Source organism: Aptenodytes forsteri, unplaced genomic scaffold (genome assembly GCF_000699145.1).
Source record: "Aptenodytes forsteri isolate BGI_AS27 unplaced genomic scaffold, ASM69914v1 Scaffold404, whole genome shotgun sequence".
Lineage (NCBI taxonomy): Eukaryota > Metazoa > Chordata > Aves > Sphenisciformes > Spheniscidae > Aptenodytes > Aptenodytes forsteri.
In genome coordinates, this window is record NW_008795629.1 from 4012304 (window position 1) to 4032606 (window position 20303).

Sequence of the window (20303 nt, forward strand, 5' to 3'; positions counted from 1 at the left end):
CGCCGGAGACACCCCCACCCCTACCCACCCCCCAGTTCCCCGCTGCAGACCCTCCGTTTCCCCGCCAGAGCCCCTCCCTGGCACCTTGCAGACCCCCGGCTTCACTGCTGCAGAGCCCTGCAGTTCCCCACTGGACACCCCAGTACCCTCAGTGCAGATCTCCAGTTCCTCCCCGGACCTCCCCAATGACCCCATTTCAGAACCCCAGTTGCTTGCTGCAGATCCCGGTTCCCCGGCAGATCCCCCTGGTTCCCTGCCGGGGCTGAGCCAGTGACAGCCTGGGCAGCTGGGGGCGGGAAGGGGAGACCCCCCCCAGCCCAGCCCAGCTGGGTGCTGGTGGGGGATGAGGAGCAGCTGCTGCAGGGGCAGAGGGCAGAGCCCCTGGTGAAGCTCTCCAGGGCTTCTCCAGGGCACTGAATCAAGGCAGCTGCCTCAGTGCAGCAGGAGGATGTCTTTAGCCATGCGAGGGGACAGCCAGGGCTTGGAGGGGCAAGAGGAAAAATAACCCCCAGTTAGAAGGTACCCCGACTCAGCTTCCCCTGCAAGCTCCCCCAAAGACCTTTCCCGTGTCACTTTAGCAGCATCCTCGCGGCATCCTCGCTGAGTCCAGCACAGCGTGCTGGACCAGTGGGAAGGGAAGGGAAGGGAAGGGAAGGGAAGGGAAGGGAAGGGAAGGGAAGGGAAGGGAAGGGAAGGGAAGGGAAGGGAAGGGAAGGGAAGGGAAGGGAAGGGAAGGGAAGGGAAGGGAAGGGAAGGGAAGGGAAGGGAAGGGAAGGGAAGGGAAGGGAAGGGAAGGGAAGGGAAGGGAAGGGAAGGGAAGGGAAGGGAAGGGAAGGGAAGGGAAGGGAAGGGAAGGGAAGGGAAGGGAAGGGAAGGGAAGGGAAGGGAAGGGAAGGGAAGGGAAGGGAAGGGAAGGGAAGGGAAGGGAAGGGAAGGGAAGGGAAGGGAAGGGAAGGGAAGGGAAGGGAAGGGAAGGGAAGGGAAGGGAAGGGAAGGGAAGGGAAGGGAAGGGAAGGGAAGGGAAGGTGGGGTGGTGCTCGCATGACCTCATTCCCTGCCACGGCCAGGACAGCAGTCTCTTCCCCACATCAGGTAGATGTCAGTGCCCTTCTGCTCCGCTTTATTTCGTAGGCGCAGCTGCATAGCAGCTGTTGGGCTGGGCTCTTCGGAAAGCTGGGGCTCCCCTTCTCCTCCAGAGTCGAGCATGTCTCTAATCTGGGCACAGAGGTGTCTTAGAGGGAGAGAGTGGTGAGCCCCCAAAAACCATAGAGTAATTGTGGTCTCTCTCTCTCTTTCTCTCTCTTCTGCCCCAAGGAACTGGCCAAGTACTTTTTGGCAGAACTGCTCTCAGAGCCAAGCCAGACAGAAAATGAAGCCCTGGAGTCTGAGGACTTGTCCCGAGGGGCTGAGCAGGATGAAGTGAGACTGGAGCTGGAGCGCTCAGCTAACTCAAACCCTGCTCTGGCGCCCCGGGAACGCAAAGCAGGCTGCAAGAACTTCTTCTGGAAAACTTTCACATCCTGTTAGCTTTTGAAACCCACCTGTCCTCCCCATCCATCCCTGCCTTCTTCCTAGCCCCCTGCCCTGAGCAGAACCTTCACCACAAGAGGCGAAGACTGTAAATACTCAATCCACGGTTATGGTGAAATTAAAACAAACAAGGAAAATTTGAGTTTGATTTCCAGTTGTTTTAATAAAACTTTCTGTTCCAATTGTACACGATTTGCTTGAGTTGTGATTTCTCACTAGTTCTTTAATGACATGCACTCTGCAACTCTTTCAGATGTACTATTTTTAATTCTTTGTTGCAATAAAGTTTATGTTTCAAACGGTGATGCTGAGACTTGGTGGTCAATGAGAAAACCTAAGTCGCTTCTCAGGCTGCTTGTCTTCGAAATGCCTCCCGTCTCAGGGCAGCAACAGCAAACAGCATCCACATGCACGCATATGCACACGCACACGGTATCTCTTAAAGTGAATATTTTTGCTGTGGTCTTTCTAAGGGACCTAGAGACACAGTGGTATTTTAGATATCAAATCCCTGTAATTGTGGCTGAGTCAAATCCACAGCGCTGGCACTTCAGTCAGTCTAGCGGATTTACACCCATCACGAGACATCACTATAAATCACAGCTGTGTATTCCAAGTGATGGGGATCATAAAAGTGGTTCACAGTACAAGTTAACCCCACACATACCTCATTCTCTCCTCAGCCACAAACACTAAACGGTTTCCTTACCTGGCATATTTTATGCCTTGCAACATCCCCGACAAACACTGCTTCTGGGATTCCTTCGAAAGTTTTCCTTTGTTCTGCTGTGCAGGGGGAGGTTTCGCATCCCTGTAAAGCTGAGATATTAACGCCATGCCGTCCGCCCCTCTCCATCTAATAAACTGATTACAGCAGTTTTTCTACCCACTACACCATCATTAAAGGCAATATTAAAAGGTTCATTAGAGTAGCAGATAGCATCGGGAAAAAGACATGCTTCTCTCAATGGAAGAGAAATTCTTCGTGCTTTTGCAGAGTCTCTTCCCTTTCTGGCCATGCTGGTTTGTGACATGCAATCATGGGTGAGTTGGAGCTGTAGAGCATGCATCCTGCATGGGACAGGCGTCACCTTGATGAGAAATTCATCATTCAGGACTAAAGGTGATAAATATTTCGTAGCCATCGCATGTGAAGGAAAGGTGAAAAATGGGGGATCCTAGAGATGTTCATGGGCGGAGGGCTGAGCATGACCCCGATGGAGGTGGATTCCCCGGCTGAGGGCATGTTAAGTCCCCTCTGGTCTGTGCTGAGCGTAGCTCTCTGTGGAGCATTGTTCTTGATGGCTTGTGGGCCATTGCCTTTATTCTTGGTCTGCGCCTCCTTTCCCTCTGGGCAGGGCTCTGATTTGAGTTGCAGGCAGGTGAATCCCTTGTCATTGGGAAGGAACTATAGCAGTGCCAATGTGAAATCCCAGCCCTGCCATGCTCACTCACCGCAGGGCTCGGCTGAGCTGCTCCACAGCCGACTGGCAACAGGCGAGGGTAGCGGGGGATGTGTGCGGGGAGGGGAGCTGCTGGCATCGGTCCCTGCGAGCCCAGAGGCAGGACTGGATGCCGCCCTCCTTCCCTGGAGCAGGGCAGCCGCGGCTGCTGCCTGTGCTGCAGGCAGGGGTAAGGGCTGCCTGCTCCCTGCCTGGCTGCTGCCGGGGAAGCTGGATCCTGCACCCGCTGGAGAAGCCTTGCCGTGACATGATCCTGCGTCTCCCCAGCTCCTGGGAGCCTCCTCTCCTCCTCCCTTGTAAGAGGGATAGGTTTTGTGGTGTGACCTGGGGAAACGCACGGCCCTCGGCCTCCACTGCCCTGCATGCAGTGCAGTGGGGTTAAGGGCTCTGCCCTCTTTACCAGAGCTGCGCGCACTGCAGACTGGGCAGGGAACGGTGATCCTCCCAGTGCTTTGGGGGGACAGGGCGAGAGCCCTGGCACACAGGGCACCCTTTATAGCCCCCTGGATTTCTGTGGCTGGTGCAGCTGTGGAGGGTGCAGGATTAACTCACCCCTGGGAGAGGGAAGGGCTGGCACTGTTGTGGGGGAAGCCTCCAAAAAGACATTTGTGAAGCACAGGTAATGTAGATCGTTTCTCAGCCCTAAAAGCAGACAGGGTGAGAATAGGACCCTGTTTGAAGTGTGGAGACAGACTCTCTGAAGAGAGAGCAATGGTCCTAGCTCACATCTGATTCCTTTGCTGCTGTGCATCGTCAAGGCAGCAGATTTTAGGGGATTCAATAAAGCAGAGACCTCCCCATCCCTGGCTGCTCGGTCCTGTCTTGACTGAGGTTCCACTTAGCTTTCAAAAAGCAGCTAGTTCTTCAGTGCTGAGACAGCCTCAAGAGAGCAGCTACAGGAACAGAAAGGGGGTGGAGGTGCCAGGGGCTTGACTATTCTTATGCACCGAGCCCATCTTTCATGGGATATAAATAGACCACTACTCGCCCAAGGTTTTTCCTCTTGGTCCCTATGCTCAGCCAGTGCTTCTGAAGGGAGTTTAATCCTGCCAATTGCTGGAGTGAAACCCATCACAAACAGGGATGTGGATGATCCTCAAGCGTAAGCAGGAATTAAAGACAGAGTGATTCACATGCTACACCAGCCTGTTTCAGCAGTACAGCTGGCGTCACGGCACGGCAGCTTCTGCGAAGCTTAATGAAGCTATACTGGTGGAGGCATGTGCGAATGTCCTCAGTTCAGAGGCAGAAAGACAAACCTGCTCCTTCCGTCAACTCAGGAGCTCCTGGAGTTTGGGGAGACAGCTCCCAGGGCATTAAATACAGTATCACCACACGTAATTGCACTGCGGCAGCGCCAGCAATCCCAGGTGCTGGGAGCCATACAAACACAATGCAAGACGCGGTCTTGCCCTGCTGAGCTAAAAAGACTAGAAAGACAAAGAAAGATTTATTGCTTCTCTTTGATAGGTGGGAATTACGGGGTAAAGAGATTAAATGGCTATATTTAATCCCTGGCCACACAGCCAAGGAAGAGTGTCCTGGGCTGGGAAGACTCTTGCTGGGCAAGGCTGAATCTGGGATGAGCACATGGGTATGGTCAGCTCCCATGGGCCAGAACTGCTGAAGGAGGGAGCAGTTTTTGAGAGAGGTTTTCAAGCGATGTTCTCTGCAGCTCAGACCCGAGGCTCCATGGAGGAGCAGCCTCAGCGTGGGCCTGGGGGAGGTTAGGGGCTGTGATGATCCACACACAGCTGATTCATCTCCCCTCTTGCACTCGGTGTCACTGGCAGACCCAGAGCAATCCCCATTCCAGCAGGTACCTTCAACCCGGTGATTCATCTGAGGCAGCGCAGGGACATGTCCATGAGAAACCACATAAAAGGGCTTGAAACTGCTGTCTGAAGAGTTGCTTTTAATGAAAACCAGAAAAGGTTGTATAAGGCCTGGAAACACACATTCCCCCCCGGAAAGTCAGTGATGAGCTTCTCAGCCATCCCCAGCAGCAAACTCTCCGACTAACGATGCCAGGGAGGGTCATTCACTCTAGCAAGCAGGCCACGATTTTTTTTTGTGTACAGCCCAAATTGGTAAAAAAGGCAAGTATTCCTTGGCCCATAAGGCTTGTTGGTGACATCTTGAAGCGATCCTAGCTGTGGTGCAGAGGAAATACTTGTGGGATCCAGATTTCATAGCCTGGGTCCACTCTGGCACTATCTTACTCCTTTTGGCTCCGCAGAAAAGACCAAGAGCCTGGACCCATGGGCACAACTAGCCTTCACTCAGAACAGCCGTAAGATGCTCTGCGCTGCCTTTGCATTTACTCTGCCTCTGTGGCTCCTAGCAATCATTACACCATTGCTCTGATCCGCAGCCACTGGGAGCATCTTGGATTCTCAGGTCTCTGCTCTCACCACAGGAATCTTCTTCCTTTTCATCCTGCCCAACTCCCAGCACCTCTGGGGAGCGCTGGAGCAACCTCCAGTCCCCGTATGGGTCATCACCAGGCATTTGGAAAGAAGCACTCACTGCTGCAACCGAGTCCTAACTCTCTGAAAGCAAAGCAGCAGGATGTTTATTGACCAGGGTGAGAAAAGCTATACCTAGGCAATAAAAGTTATTATGATAAAGGAACAGACTGTACTCTCTGCTCTCTGAACACCTTCTGACTCTTTGACAGCTTCTCACCAGAATAATGCAATAAAACTCACTTACACTGAGCATTTTCTTCTCCTTTTTTTTATTAGGGAATTATTTGATACTTTTTGTCAACACCTAATTGCACTTCCGAGAATAACTGTTTGGCCAGATGCTGTGAGTACCTCAGAAGACTTTTTGGATCTCAGTCTTAGGAGACTTACCCCATAAACAACTTGTAGAACACCAGAAAAATTAACAAGGTCACAAAAAAATCATGAAGTTCAGTTTTTCTCATACGTATAATACAAACGCCAGTTTGTGTCATGAACTAGTATTTCCAACATCATCTGACAAAGAAACCCACCTGGTCATTCAATTAACAAAATGAATTTAATGAAGGTCCCCAGTTTTTCCTACAGAGAGATTCCCTGAGAAAGCATAAAATGATGCACTGAAATTCACACTTTGCTCATCACCTGGGTTGGCTGCTGGAGAGGCACTTGGTCCTGCACACAACGCCAGAGCATCCCTCCTGATGCTCTCCGCTGCCTCCCCCTCCGTGCAGCTGGCTCTTGCAGCCGGCAGCCTGCTGTGCTCCATGGTGTGGAGGGAGGAATCGCTCCTGGCCTCCAGCCCTGGCAAAGCATTCCCAGGAGGTGAGCCGGGAGACGCTCCTGGGACCTCCCTTGCTTGTCCCTCAACGCTTGTTAGGAGATTCCCTCGGGCACAGAGCAGGAGTCAGTGAATCCCTCCCGGCCCGGCAATAAGCCCGGTGCTGCTGTGCCCCGAGGTAGAGCATTTGCTCCCTTACACAGCCCTGTGTTCTGCCTTCAAGGAGAATCTCTCCTTTTGCTCAGGACTGAGGTTTAAGGAAGAAAAAGGACCCCCCTGGAAATTGGCTGTCACATTTGCAAGGCTCTTTTATAAATCTTTGCTGCCGCCTCTTTTCTTCCCTATTTTACTTCTTGTGCTTGTCAGGGTTTGTGATTCTTCCCAGAGGCTCAAATACAATATTTCTTTCCCTGTGTCTCTGCTCCCCACACCAACCTGTTCCCCAAAGGGTGCAATGTGGGGGGACATTGCTCAGCACAAGCCCAGGAATGGGGTGCACCGCAGCCAGCAGAGAGAGCCAAAGAGCACAGATTGTCCTATTTATAGTCTGTATCTGTAAAAGCAGATGGTTAGGATGGGTGTCCTCTATGCCAGGGGCTGTCTGAGCTCTGGCTACGACCTCACCACAGGGAGATGGGCTGGAGACAGGGGTCCTGCAAAGAGGGGCTTTCCATGGAGCAGGACTTTTGGGGGCCAGAGCTGTGTGAGGATGCAGGCAGTGCTGCTGCACTGACAAAGATTTTTCCCCTGAACTAAGTGCCTGCTTTTCCTTTCTAAAGGGCATTTCTCATGTCAGAGTTGCCAATTTTTAACGGGTTAGAATAAAGTTAAATAACATGAAAGTAAGAAGTGAACTGTTCTATCTAGGGTTAAATGCAGTGGGGTTTGTTCTAATGGCAACCTGTAAGAAATTGCTTCCATGCAAATCTTCTTCCCCTGGCATTTTTTGTTGTTCAGCATCCAAAACAACTCCTTATTCACTCAGCTCTTCTGAAACTTGACAGTCTAAGCAGCAACGGCAGGGGAAGAGGGAAGAAGGGCTATGTCCAGTTAAAGGCTCAGAGGACCAAGTGGCCCGTGGTAGTGGCACTTTGGCACAATGTGTGGCAGTCACTGTTTCCCAGACATGAGAGTTCCAGGCTGCAGGAGACTGCATCTTCCATGGCTTGAATAAACAGTCCCCGGAGGCAATGGGGGCTGCAGGTGATGTCACCTGTGCTGACATCTTCTCCTCCCAGCTGCAAGAAGTGGTCCTGGACTTTGGAGGCTCAGACCCCGCTGTGGGAAGAGCGGTAGCTGCTTGTGGCAATGGGACACCACCACACCAGTGTGGCTCCCTATGGGCTGTCCTCCCAGCAGAGCTGGGATCACACCAACCTCACAATGGCCAGTGCTCTCTGGGAATGTTCCATGGGCTCCATACACCCTGTCAGGAGGGGCCTAAAGTTGCTGCCCTAACATCTCCATCCCCTCGGCATGGCCTAGTGGCAGGGACACCCAGTGATACTCTCTTGCTCCTGGTTTAGGGTCCTAGGGTCCTTGGAAGAAAACCTCACCATCCCTGGAAGGATAGAGGCCAACAGCAAACAGGAAGACTGGGCTCAAGCAACATGTTTGAACTGGAGCTCTCAGCAGAGGAGTGTGGGGAAAAGGCAGCGGCTGTTCTCCCTGAAACCTGCGTAGAGCATTTGGAAAGCAACAATTGGAAAAAGAGGATTTCCAGCATGGATACCCTTCAGAAGACTGTCAGGGAGATGAAGAAAAGCAAGATACCATGCCAAGCCCTGGTGAGTCTGCTGTCACGGGGACGCAAAGAAACAAAGCTCCAGGTGATGCAGAAGAAACTTCACACCAGCACCTTGCTAGCCCAGAAAGGGAACTTCTCCGGAATATCTCCTCAAGTTGTCCTGGAAAGTGTGGTGGAAATGGTGGGACATGTGTTATGCAGCAACAATGCTCAAGGAGCCCTGACAGCTATAGCAGAGGCATGTTCATTGCCTTGGACAGCAAAGACAGCTATGTTGTTGGCCTTCTCACAGAATAACTCCAGGATCCATTCCAAGATCTTGGACTGGCTGTCAAATGCAATTCTGGAGTTTGGCTTTGCTGGGATGGATGCCATGGCACTGGTCAATACCCTGAAGATGGCTCTTGCTGCTGTTCACTCAGGTGTGCAGAGATCGGCAATCACCTTGCTGGGGTTATTTACCTGTACATGGGAGACTCACTGAGAGCACTGATGGAGAGTGAAGAGCTGCCCCTTCTTCCCCAGATAGATGCTGAGCTGGAGAAGCTGCATGGACAGGTCTCACCAATTTCCAGTTGTGCCAATCCCAAGCCATGCCTGGGTGATAAGGCCCAGGAGGACCCAGGGGATCAAAGAAGGACTGAAGCCATAGACATTGGTGACAGGATCACACCAGAGCTGGTGTCAAAGCTGCAGTAGAAGAACTGAACCATCCATAGGGAGGGCCTGGAAGAGGTTGCAGGCATCCTTCAGCATGCCAGATTCATCCAACCAAACATAGGAGAGCTCCTAAGAGCCCTGAGAGCTTGTCTCTGCAACCCGAACCCCACCCTGGTACAGACGGCCCTGAGTGTCCTCCAGCAACTGTCCACAGCCATGGGTTCCAATGTCAAATAGCACATGAAGGACTTGGGCTTTCCCCTTATTGCTGTTTAGGGAAAGCAAGAGCAGCATGAGAGCTGCCGCCCTGGCTGCCGTGAATGCCTGGGCTGCACAGATCAACATGTTGGAGTGGGTGGATGGGCAGGACATTTCAGAAGATCTAGGTGAAGAAATGCCTTTACAGAAGCGAGAGCTGGTGCAGTGTCTGGCCAAACAGCTGCCAACCCTCAAGTCAGCTCCCTCAGACCTGCTTCGGTGTGTGCCTCACCTCTACTCTTCCCTGCAGGACAGCAAAAGGGACATGCAGACAGCCTTGCAGGCAGCCCTGTCTTTCTTCATAATGCACCTTGGCTTTGAGAAGATGACTGAAGCCACCAGTGAGCTGAAGGCAGCTGCAAAGGACCACATACTTGCGATACTAGAGAATGCCAATGACAGTCCGTCAGCCCAGTCTACTACTTCTGCTAAGTCACTTTCCAGACACCCTAGAGTCACCACCATGACCACTTTCCCCTCTGTTCTAACCACACCACCTGCAGCAACAGCCTTGTGTTCAGAAGCATCAGCTAAAGAGCCAGCACCTGAAACCAGTGGAGAGGAGAAGCAGGGTCCCAAGGACCCTGTCAGGAGAAGCAGTCCTGAAAGACATAGGTGCAGCCAAGGGAAAAGCACAAATGAATTCTACTCTGAAGGATGGGGTCAGCAAACTGGGACCTATCTTCATCATTGTCCCCAAGGGGAAAGAGCAGAGAATGAGGGATGAGAAAGGCAGCAAAGTGCTGCAGTGGAACTTCACTGCTCCCAGCGATAGGTACATTGTCAAGCAGCTGAAAGCTCAGATGAGCAGCTGTGTGTCCAGCACTTTCCAGGTGGAAATGTTCCACTCCAGCTTCCCACACCACATCAAAGCCTTGGCCATCATGGCCAGGCACTCAGAGACAGAGAAGGAAGGAGTTATCAGCTGCCTGGACCTGATCCTGAAATGGGTCACCCTGCGTTTCTTTGACTCCAACACATGGGTGCTTATCAAAAGCCTAGATTACTTCAATCTGCTGCTAACCTTGCTGATCCAAGAAAAGTACCAGCTGATGGACAATGAGGCCTTTTCCTTCCTTCCATACCTGGTCCTGAAGATGGGGGAGCCAAAGCAAACTGTTCTTAAATTGGTGCATGCTGCCCTGAAGGGGATGTGCCTGGTGTATCCAGCTAAGAAGGTGTTTGGCTTCCTCATGGAAGGCATAAAGTTCAATAACACTAAGCAGCAGGAAGGCTGCCTGGTGGAGATGGGTTATCTCCTTGAAAAGTACGGCCTGGATGTATGTGAGCCGAGCCTAGCAAAGCCTTGAAGAGGATAGCTGCTTTCCTTGGAGATCAAGACAGTGCTGTTCATAGTGCTGCTCTAAACATTATGGTCACAGCTTGCAAAACTCATAGGGAAGCCCTGTTCAAAATGGTTTGGGGTCTTCCTGAAGAACATATGAGGATGCTGGGACAAATTGCAAAACAGGAACCTGGCAGGTCAAGAGTTTCTTCAGCAAAGCATTTCAGTGAGAAACCTCAGCATGATTCAAACATAAGATCTGAATTCACCTGTCAGCATGCAGGAGATGCACCCTCAAAGCTAGAGCCCACCTGCTCTCAAGGAGGAAATTTCAATATGGTAGATGTGGCTCCCCAGACACTGCCTCCATGTGTAGATGAGCAAGCGAGCAGGCTGGTCTCCAGAAAATACGATTCTTTAGACTGAAGGATATCATTCAGTTAGAAATGATCCCTGAATTCCAAACCCAGCCTGTCTCCTCAGACACTGATGACACATGTCATAACATCACCTCCACCATTAATTCCCTTATTTGTTGCGTTAGCAGTGACACCAGCATCCAGGCAATGAAAGAAATTGAGGAGATCCTGAGACAGAAGAATAAAGTAGAAGCCATGTCTGGGCACATTAATGAGTTCCTTGTAGCCAGCTTTCAATCACTCAAGTTTATCAACCAGCAAAAGGAAGCAGATAAGAAATGGGGGAAGGAACAAATCATTCTGCGATGTAACTGTGTCATCCAGGCCTGTAACTGTGTCTTCCAGGAGAAGAAACTGGCTCAGGAGGCCTCAGTGGAAGTGCTTAAGGATGTAATGAACAATCTCTTTACCTTAATGCTAGACTTCCTGGACGGAGACCTAGAGGAAGATCAGAAGCTCATACAGTCCATTAATGTCCTCATGAAAAGGCTGTTGGAAAAATCTGACCAGACAAGGATTTTTTGTGCCTTGCTGAAGCTGCTCCAAGGCAGCCTGACTGCTGAGGGCAGCCCAGATAAGTTTTCCGACCTGCTGGCCAAGTGCCTGTGGAGAACCACATGGCTTCTCCCAGGCACCATCAGCACCATCAACCTGGATGAAATCCTGCTGGATGCCCATTTGCTTATGAAGGCCCTCTCAAAGGAAAAACTGAGGCAGTGCACAAACGAACTCCTGCTGTGGACCCTGAAAACTCTGCTGTGCAACTTGTACAAGCTGAAAGGAGTGAGGATCCCGGACCACCTCACCCTGATTGAGGACACCGCTGGCTCTGAGGTGGAAGCTTAGCCCCGAAAGACAGCCAGTCCTACTGCCAAGCAGGGGGCAAACGGAACAGCTGTCGGAGCAGGGAAGGAGGTCCTCTGGGCAGCTCACAGGGTTGCAAAGGACAAAGCAGGTGATATTTTAGAGAGCATGTTCTAGAAAATTTGCTCCAAGGAGAATTTGAGGGAGGGTCTAGAGAAGTTATATGAATGTAAGAAAAAATGGCCCGTGGGAAAGCTGGAGTCTTTCCTAGAAAACCTCTCCCTCTTCTTGCAGAGCTATGTGAAGCAAAGCCTTGCCATCATCCGGACAGAACAGGACACCAGAGAGCATCTTCCTCATCCTCCCTTGGGGATGTACCCTGAGGTAGAAGCATCTCCCCTTAGATCAACAGGGATCCCAGGAGGGACCATAAAGGGGAAGGAGGTGATGCCATCCTGCCAGCTGGAAAACCTGCCATTCACCTGCAGCAGCAACACAGACTTGAGAGCAAGACAGCCCACAGCAGGCTCCCTGCCAGTCAGCTCCCCTCGAAGGATGCCAATGTCATGCTTCTCCCTCCTTTCCAGGGCTGCACAACAGTGATGTCCCTGGGGGCATGAAGAACCACCAGCAGAAATAGCACTGGGACCTCAGAACCAGCCAGCCCTTCTCCACACACACACATCAACGGGCAGATGGTGTGAACCACGAACCAATAAAGAAAAAACTCCAGCATGAATACTGGGTGAGTTATCTGTGTGCTGGCTCCCCGGGGCTGCAGCCCCCAGGAGCTGGTCCCAGTTTCTGGCTGATGTCTCTGTTGCTGTTGTTCAGAAGAGCAAAGAGTGGGGCAGGTAGCGCTGGGGCACAGGTACTCAGCTGGGGAGCATTAAAAGCATGTGCGTACCTAGGGAGGTATCACTCCAGCTCAGGCTGGGCTCCTTGGGTGAGCATGTGGAGGCTGATCCCCAAGGGGTGCAGGTAAATAGAAAGAAGAGTGAATTGCTGCTCTTTCCAAAGCCAAAGAGGAGATAAGTCTTAAGACCAGGTGATGTGCAACCCAGGCAAAGGGAGGAGGGTCTCCCAGGTTCCCTGTGTGCTGCAGGGAACAGCTATAGGGTTTGCTTGTTTCCAGAGCTCAAAGTCTTCATGTTTCCATGTCACAGCACAACTTTTTAGCCTTTAAAAAAATAAGGTGGGTGAGACCGATGTCTTGGGGCAAAACTAAACCCAGAGCACACAAATCTGGCCAGAGCACAGGGCAGAGAACCAGTTGGGGTGCTGACCCTGCCCGGACAACCTCCACAGGGGTCCTTCTGACATGGGATTTTCTAGCAGTCAAAACATTCATGGTTAGTAAAGTATCAGACCAACAGTGCCCTGGTTCCCAGCTCGGAGTTGCCTGAAGAGATTGGGGCTTTAAAAAAACAGCATCTCTGCCTTTCTGCACAATGACCGCCAGTTGCACAATGAGCCTACCAAAGGTAAAGGTTGCAAGAGGAAATTCATTAGGGAAAGCGATTTGTACAAGTTTCTGTTTTCTCTTAGGTAAAATCAATAAGACATAGACTTTCAAATCCACTTCCACTTGTCAAACTGAGAGTTCAAAAGAGCAGAGTTGCTATGGACAACTGCAGAATGCCAGTGCCTCATCCCAGCCCATCGTTTCCCAAGGAGCACGCTGCTATTCTCATGTAAAACCACCTTGACTTGTCTTTAACACCTCTCTTGCCTGTAAGTTCCTGAAGGTAGGTGTCCTCAGCTTTGTGTCAGGTATAACAGTAAGCATTTCAAGGATGCTCACTAAATTACAAGGCTTATTTACTAACAGACAATTCAGCCAATTACAAAATGCTATTAAGCGTTTGTACTCAGGCAGAACGAGCTAGCCGCCTGGTGAACATGGCAAACCAATATTTTTAATTAAAATAAGAAAAAAGGAATACACGGTCTGACTACTGGCCAACAAGAAAAATACACCCCAGAGATCTCAAAGTGTAATTACCCTTTCTGAATGGCCAAAACGACTTGTTTGCTGCAGACTATAATTCTCTGTAATGCTGCTCCAAAGTCATGGCCATCCCCTCACCTACCCCATTCATCCAGTGCTGTACCTGCCCAGGGGCTGCTCCAGCACACATGAAATCAGGCTCTGGTATGTCCAAATCTAGTTTCTGCCTTATTTTCTGGCTGGGTAGCTGGAGGATTCACAATGAGAACATGGCTGAAGCCTCTACAGTTTCTATTCTTTGATTCCTTCCTGCTCTGTCCTTGGGACACCCACTCTTTTTGTGCTAAAGGACATAGGCTTTGAGGTTGGAGTAGAGCTGCATAGCTTATGTGCAACACAATTGGGTGCCCTTTATGTGGCCTTCCAAAAGTAAATTCATATCCATGTTGAGCTGTGAGGTCAGGTGACTGGACACGCTGTTCCAGGAGGTTTCCTTCAATGCTGTGCTCCCTTTTTGCTGGTAGCCAGTGCCCCACGAGCAGCTGCTTTTATAGCTTCCTCTCCACCAAGTCCTGGAAATGCTCTGTATAGATGGACAAACATCATTCCAGCACAGTTACCTGGGAGGGCTGTCCATCTACTGCCCTGTCACTCAGTCCACGCTGAAACTTGCCCAGTAACAGCGTTCCCCTTGCAAAAGCCTCCCTGGCAATGTGCTGTCACCAGGCTGTCCTCCTGACCCATGCTGCAGCTGCAGTGCTGCATCTGGCACACTGCTAGAGGAAAAGCCATTAACCAGCAGACAGCACTGATATGCCGAGGCCTCACACTATGTTGTAGCCAGGGGACACAGGCAGACTCCTCTTCTACAATGCTGAAGGCCTGATCCATTCCTTAAGGGTTCCAGAGACTGTAGAAAATATGGGAAAGTCAAGTGTTTGGAAGCCTTGCAGTATTTGCCAGGCAGGCAGACTATTCATCGTGATGCATCACATTATCAGAGTGCCTCAGGGCCCTTGTCAGCAGTCAGAAACCTCCTGTAGTGGGTGCAGCACGAAGTCAGAGCAAGTGACAGTCCCTGTCCTGCAGATATTACATGTGATAGGAGATAAGTGCATGAGCAGAGGTGCCCTGGAGTCTTAAAGGAGCAAGCAGCCTCTTGAATATTCTCAGCGCGTTCTCAACGTGTGCCACTCAGCACAGCCCCTGAGCAGCCATCAGGAGTGCCCTGAACATCAAGATGATGATCTACAAGTTATTCTTGCTTGCCCCTCCTTGCCCCTGGCAGGGGACAGCATGCAATGGGTTATCATGATCCAGCATGGGTGTAGCTGCGTATTCTGGATTTTACCCAACGGTCACATTCAGGTGGTGTTAAGAAAGAGAGCAAGGCTTAGAAATATGCTTTGCACTCAGATCTGGACAGTGGAGGCCTGTGCCCTGGAAGAGTTATTTCCAGCACATGTAACCCAGCCTGCCAGGAAATCATGCCTTCTGCCAAGGAAATTTTACATTTTTAGAGAGTGCCCCAGAGACAGAGGAGCAGGTTCCTGCCTGTGAAGCAATGGATAAGGAATGGTTCCTAACATACAGGATGAAACCTCGGGAATCCTGGGATGCTCCTGCCAGCACCAAATCCTGAGGTTTGCTGGATGGCAATTCAATTTTCCCTCATCCTGCCTCCCAGACAGCCGGTCCTCCAGGCTGTTCATCCTCCCCCACAGTCCTGGGGAAGCAAAGAGCAAAAGAGCACCTGGGTCAAGAGGCAAAGAAGGAGAACTGCAAAGATCTCATAAGGGAGAGCTGACCTGGAACCTTTTGCTCTTTTCTGGTTCGGTCCTCTTCCATTTGCTGGAATCATGACCAAACTGCATGCTCAGGAGATAGCAGGGTCAGGGAGATCAATGAATTATAAATAAATACATAAACAAATCAAATGCATAAACAAATCAATCAGAGGGATAAAAACATTTGGCAGAGCCACACTAATTAAAAATATAATAATCCAGATAGCGGACATTTATTTAAAATGGTGTAATTACAGCTTTTAATCATCCAGGTTTAAAGTAACAGCAGCAGCGAAGTGGCTGGGGGGAATTGTTTTCTTTTAATTGTATAGTATCAGCGAAGTGGCTGTGCAAATGTGTTCTCTCTGTAATACTGATATTAGAAAGCCAGCCTGGTGATCTCTCCTTTTCTCAGGCTAATTCTCTCTCCTCTCGTTGTAAAATAACCTTTTGGTGTCGTTTTCTTGTAAAGTCTTGAAGATGAAGACACAATATTGGAGCTAAATTAAATCCCCTTCACATATTTCTCTTCTTTCAAGCTGTAAAAATTGCTGGTATCAGTCATTCAGTCTCTAGTGCTGACGCAACCACACTTGAGGAGAACATCTGGGGGCCCCAAGAGTCATTATAGGGAAAATAAAATCCTATATTACAATCAGTCAGCAATTAAAAGGCAGGATGCAGGAGGGCCAATCCTGCAAGATGCTGAGCAGGCTTGGTGGGGAATCAAATGGTAAACTTGTGATGCTCTGGGGCTCTTTTCTTCTTTACTGGGTTGATTGAGAGGAGGCTAGGAAAATTCTAAATCTGCTTCTAGCCAGCACAAATGGTCTTGGAAGTAGCTCGTGTTAATTCGGGTCAGTGCTGATCCAGAGGTCACAGGTTTAGTACCTACTCACTGCCAGCTAGCCCGGTCTGCAGAGCTGTGGGGCCAATCTTGCCTTGGCTTGGCAGGTCCCAGCCAGGCTTGGCATTCAAACAGACATGGTGTGGCTGAAGGCAAGGCTCAGCTTGCCATGTGAAGCCCCCATGATTAGAGTGGGCTCAACACAGGCACAGGCAAATCAGAGACAGGAAAGCTCTCTGCACCTGGCATGGTTCTGACATAGCAAAGTGATGGGTCTTATCTGCCCTGGGCAACTGTCATGATCTTTCTCCCACATATGTATCTACACCTGCCCTGTAAGAACATCTTTCCTACAGAAGAGCCCAGTGTCTACCAGCCAAGATGCTGACAAGTGCTCAGTGCAGTGATGGAAGTGAGCAGATTTACAGACACGTGGCAAGTAAAACTGTTGAAGGCAAAGCCTTCCAGACACTGCTGTCCTGAGGTGGGTTTGAATCAGCAGCCGAGGAGAGGCAGTTCTCCACTGGCTGCAAAAGCTCTCCTGCTGTCTGCAGGACAGAGTCTGCAACCCCTTCTCCCTGACAGCCAGCATGCTCGACTCTGCTCTGCCCCTGCTTTTGCTCTGTCCCCTTGTCACGCTCGGCACAGGGAGAATTACAGCAGGGCAGAAACAGCCCCAAAAGTTCCTAAGCTCAAGACTCAGTTTCCAGCAATGCCCCTGACACGTCTGTCCCATAGCTCATGCTGGTGACAGTGTGGTGCTGGTCCTGCTCACAGCATTAGGATGCTCCATGTTTTAGCTGGATTTGCTTAAAGGCTGCAAGGAAAGGGACAAGAAGAAAAAAACATGGGGAAAAAAATCATTTTGGAATTGTGGAAAGGTTTCTGTGTGGGAAATGAACACCACACGGGGGTAACATATCTGTGACTGTGTGTGTGTGTGTATGCCTACACACGTACTTCTGCATGCATAAGTCAGCTCCTTTCAGAGCTGCTCACCCACTCCTGGTTTTTAGCCATTGTCACCAAACACAATTACCTACCTGCATCCATAGTCCTGAGCACACAATTAAAATCAGGAGCACTTTGGAAAGAGAATTTCATCTAATTAGCACTAAACCCTCCTCTTTTTCCTGTTTACCCGAAGGGTGTGCAAACATACAGCGAGAGAGCAAGTGAGAGTCACGCAGTCCGCACTGCTGCAATGGGCAGTGTAATTACCTGCCCTGCACATTAAGATTAATAAATATTAACTTTACTTGTGTTTTTACCGTCCACCTAAGATGGAAACAATGAGCTTTACTACTTAATCAAATTAGAGCTATAAAATGATTTCCCTTTTAAAAGGTTCGTTTCTGTTTTGCTGGCAATTAATGTTGATGATTTGAGTCCCATCTTTAAAACATTTTGAAATACGGAAAATGGCAGAAGTGCCACAGTGCATTAATGGAGCCATAATACACATCAGGTAATAAAGCATGAAGAGCCTGTTTATTTTGAGTACTCTAATTATTTGAGAGCTTTTTTAAAAAAACAAACCCAACATGTGAAAAACTTTCATTTCATTTGAATTAATTGTTAAAAACAAACAGGAAAAAAACCCAAACAAACCAAAAACCCCTTTTTGAAGTGTTGCTTTGAAATTCCCTGCAGCCAGGCCAGGTCCCAGGCAGACACTGAGGAGCAAATTTTCCCTTTTGTTTTTCTCTTGCTTTTCTCTCTTCAGGGTGTGCAGGGCAGGGGGGACCACTCTCACGCTGGATGCTTACGCAGCCGCTCCTGCACCATCTCTGAAAACATCTCAAGGAATCAATGCACCATGTTGGAGGAGACTCCTGCCTCTCGCTGAGCTGCAGGGGACAGAGTCACTGTCATTGCCCGGTCCAAGAGATCCAAAATCCTCTTCAAACCTTTTACACCACCAAGAAAGTATTCAGCAGCTGTACCTTAGTCTGAGAGAGACACAACTCTCCGGTGAGGCAGACTGCAGCTCCTGCGGCTTCCTTGCCTCTGCAGAACTAGTAAGGTTTAATTCCTCTTCCTTACAAAGCAGCACCAAAGAAGCAGCGTAACTGAGGCAGGATGGCACTTCTGGAGGTCTCTGGTCCTACCCCCTGCACAAAGGGGCCAACTTAGAAGTTAGGTCATGTTGCTGTGGGCCTTGTCCTGCTGAGTTTTTAATATCTCCAAAGGCAGAGATTCCCCCACCACTGCCCTGTCCCGGGGCCGCAACACTCATTATGAAGTTGTTTTTTCACTATACATTGTTGGCATTGCCCCTGCTGTAGCCTGTGCCCGTGGCCTCTTGTCCTGTTGTTGTGCACCTCTGAGGACAGTCCAGCTCCAGCCCCGCAGTTCCCTTGTTGGTAGCTGAAGCTAGCAGCGAGATCCTCCTTGTCCTTCTCGTCTTCAGGCTCAGACAAACCCAACCATTCCACCTCTCCTCGTACATCCACCTCCATCACCTCAGTGGCTTCTGACAGGCTTTCTCCAGATCACTGTGCTTCAAGCCAGATGGTCCAGCCAGTCCTCTCCATACCCGCTGGTCCTCTCATCCCACTTCCACCTCCACCATTAGGCTACAGCCACAGAGAAGACAAAATCACATGGAACATGACACATGGACAGAATGACTGATACCAGCGAGAGGAAGAAAGACAAAATCACATGGAACAGACAGAATGACTGATACCAGCGAGAGGAAGCATGGCCAAATCCTTGCGGTCTCCCTTGACGTGACTCAGTAATGCCAACAGGTTGGCTAGGGCCAGCCTCTCCTATACAGCACTTATGCTGCTGTTTATACCCAAGCACACTGTTTCCCTGACCGGTTGTGTGCAGCTTAGTGAGTTCTCCTCCATGGCCTGGGAGATCTTAGCCTGCCCAAGCCCAGATGACATGTTGGCTTACACACTCTCACCCTGGTCTGATCAGGTAGTACCGTACAGCCGGATGGCATGGAATTAGCTCAAGACCTCTACAACCACACAAAGAACAAGGCGGTACAGAATCTGACCCCAGATCTGATGGCCTGGTTTTTCTAAAGCACGGCTGTTCTCCCTGTTGCAGAATATGGATTGCTTCACCAGCCAAGTGTATCTGCAAGGCTATACAAGCCAAGATAAATTTGCCCCCAAAGTAATAACTTTTCAATTACCTTCATTATTCCTTGCTCAACACAAGAACAGCACAGCACCTCTTGAGGGAGCAGCTGAGTATTTCTCTCCAGGGTGCACATTTATTATTTTAAGAATCATTTAATTTTCCATCTGAACAAAAGGGGCGAATGTAGGTCCTGAATGACTCCAGGGCCCCATTCAATACCTTGCCACGTTATCCATCACAGCAATTACACATGGTAATTCATCTCTGAGAAACTTCAATATGCAGATCTGAGAGCATTTAAGGTACCAGGCATGGCTCACAACTCTGGGAGCCCATGGAAAGAAGGCATCACGACTGGGAAGCATGTCATTATGCCCAAGAAACTCAGGCTAAGTCTTTAGTAATGGGACTTTTAGCACACCAGCAACCTGCAGCCTGGCTTTCCAATGCCTCTCCCAAACTCTGCCCTCCCACAGCACACACTCATCCCTGCAAGTCCCATTGCTGGGGCCAATGTGATTTACAGTATTTATGCAGTGACGCTGTTCACAACAGGTTCCTTATCAGGTCAGGCTGAAGGTGCTGCCAGTGTGAGAAATGTGACTAAATGCCACTACAGCAAATAGTCCAGTAGAGGAACCATTTACTCTCTGGGGTCTGCAGAGCAGCACTGTCTCTTCATCAGTGACCTGCAGGGCTTGAACCAAAACCCACTGAGGGATGAGGAGACAAGTTTAATTACAATTTCCATGCCTAAAGGAAATACCAAGACAGCTCTGATCTTATAGCTGAGGTCCTTCCCTGCCCCCAGCTGCTCTCTGCCACCTTTATTTGCCTTCCAGTATCCATTTAGAAAAGGCTGCCTGGGCTAGTGATGCTACCATGGGCTGTGAGTTCATCTTTGGCACAGATCTAGCCAGGATTAGGTCTCCAGGATATTCTCCAGACCCTCCTTACATGGCTGCTTATTGGTGGCGCGAATACAGCCCTGGTCTGTAAAGTAATTCAGGGATCAAGATGGGCTCTGCAGGAGTGCGCAGAGATACAGGGTGCTTATTCAGGAACTCTCCCCACTGACTGGGAGTGGGTAGACTCCTGTCAGCTCCTCAGAAGCACCAGAAACAGCGTCAGATGAAGCAACAGTGCTGTCGTCAGGCTCAGAAAATAATGAGAACCTTAGCTTACTTGCCTCATG

The 20303-nt window shown here is 50.0% G+C and overlaps 1 protein-coding gene and 1 pseudogene across 1 annotated transcript in view; both read left to right on the plus strand.

Annotated features, from left to right (window-relative positions):
• The window catches only part of SST (somatostatin), a 6509-nt gene extending 4674 nt beyond the window's left edge, over nucleotides 1-1835 (plus strand). Inside the window, exon 3 of the mRNA XM_009282363.1 lies at nucleotides 1315-1835. Coding sequence (XP_009280638.1) covers nucleotides 1315-1527 — 213 coding nt within the window. The 3' untranslated portion in view covers nucleotides 1528-1835. The remainder of the gene's footprint in view (nucleotides 1-1314) is intronic.
• A 6020-nt stretch (nucleotides 1836-7855) lies between these two features.
• LOC103901529 lies at nucleotides 7856-12276 on the plus strand (annotated as a pseudogene).
• Nucleotides 12277-20303: the final 8027 nt, after the last annotated feature.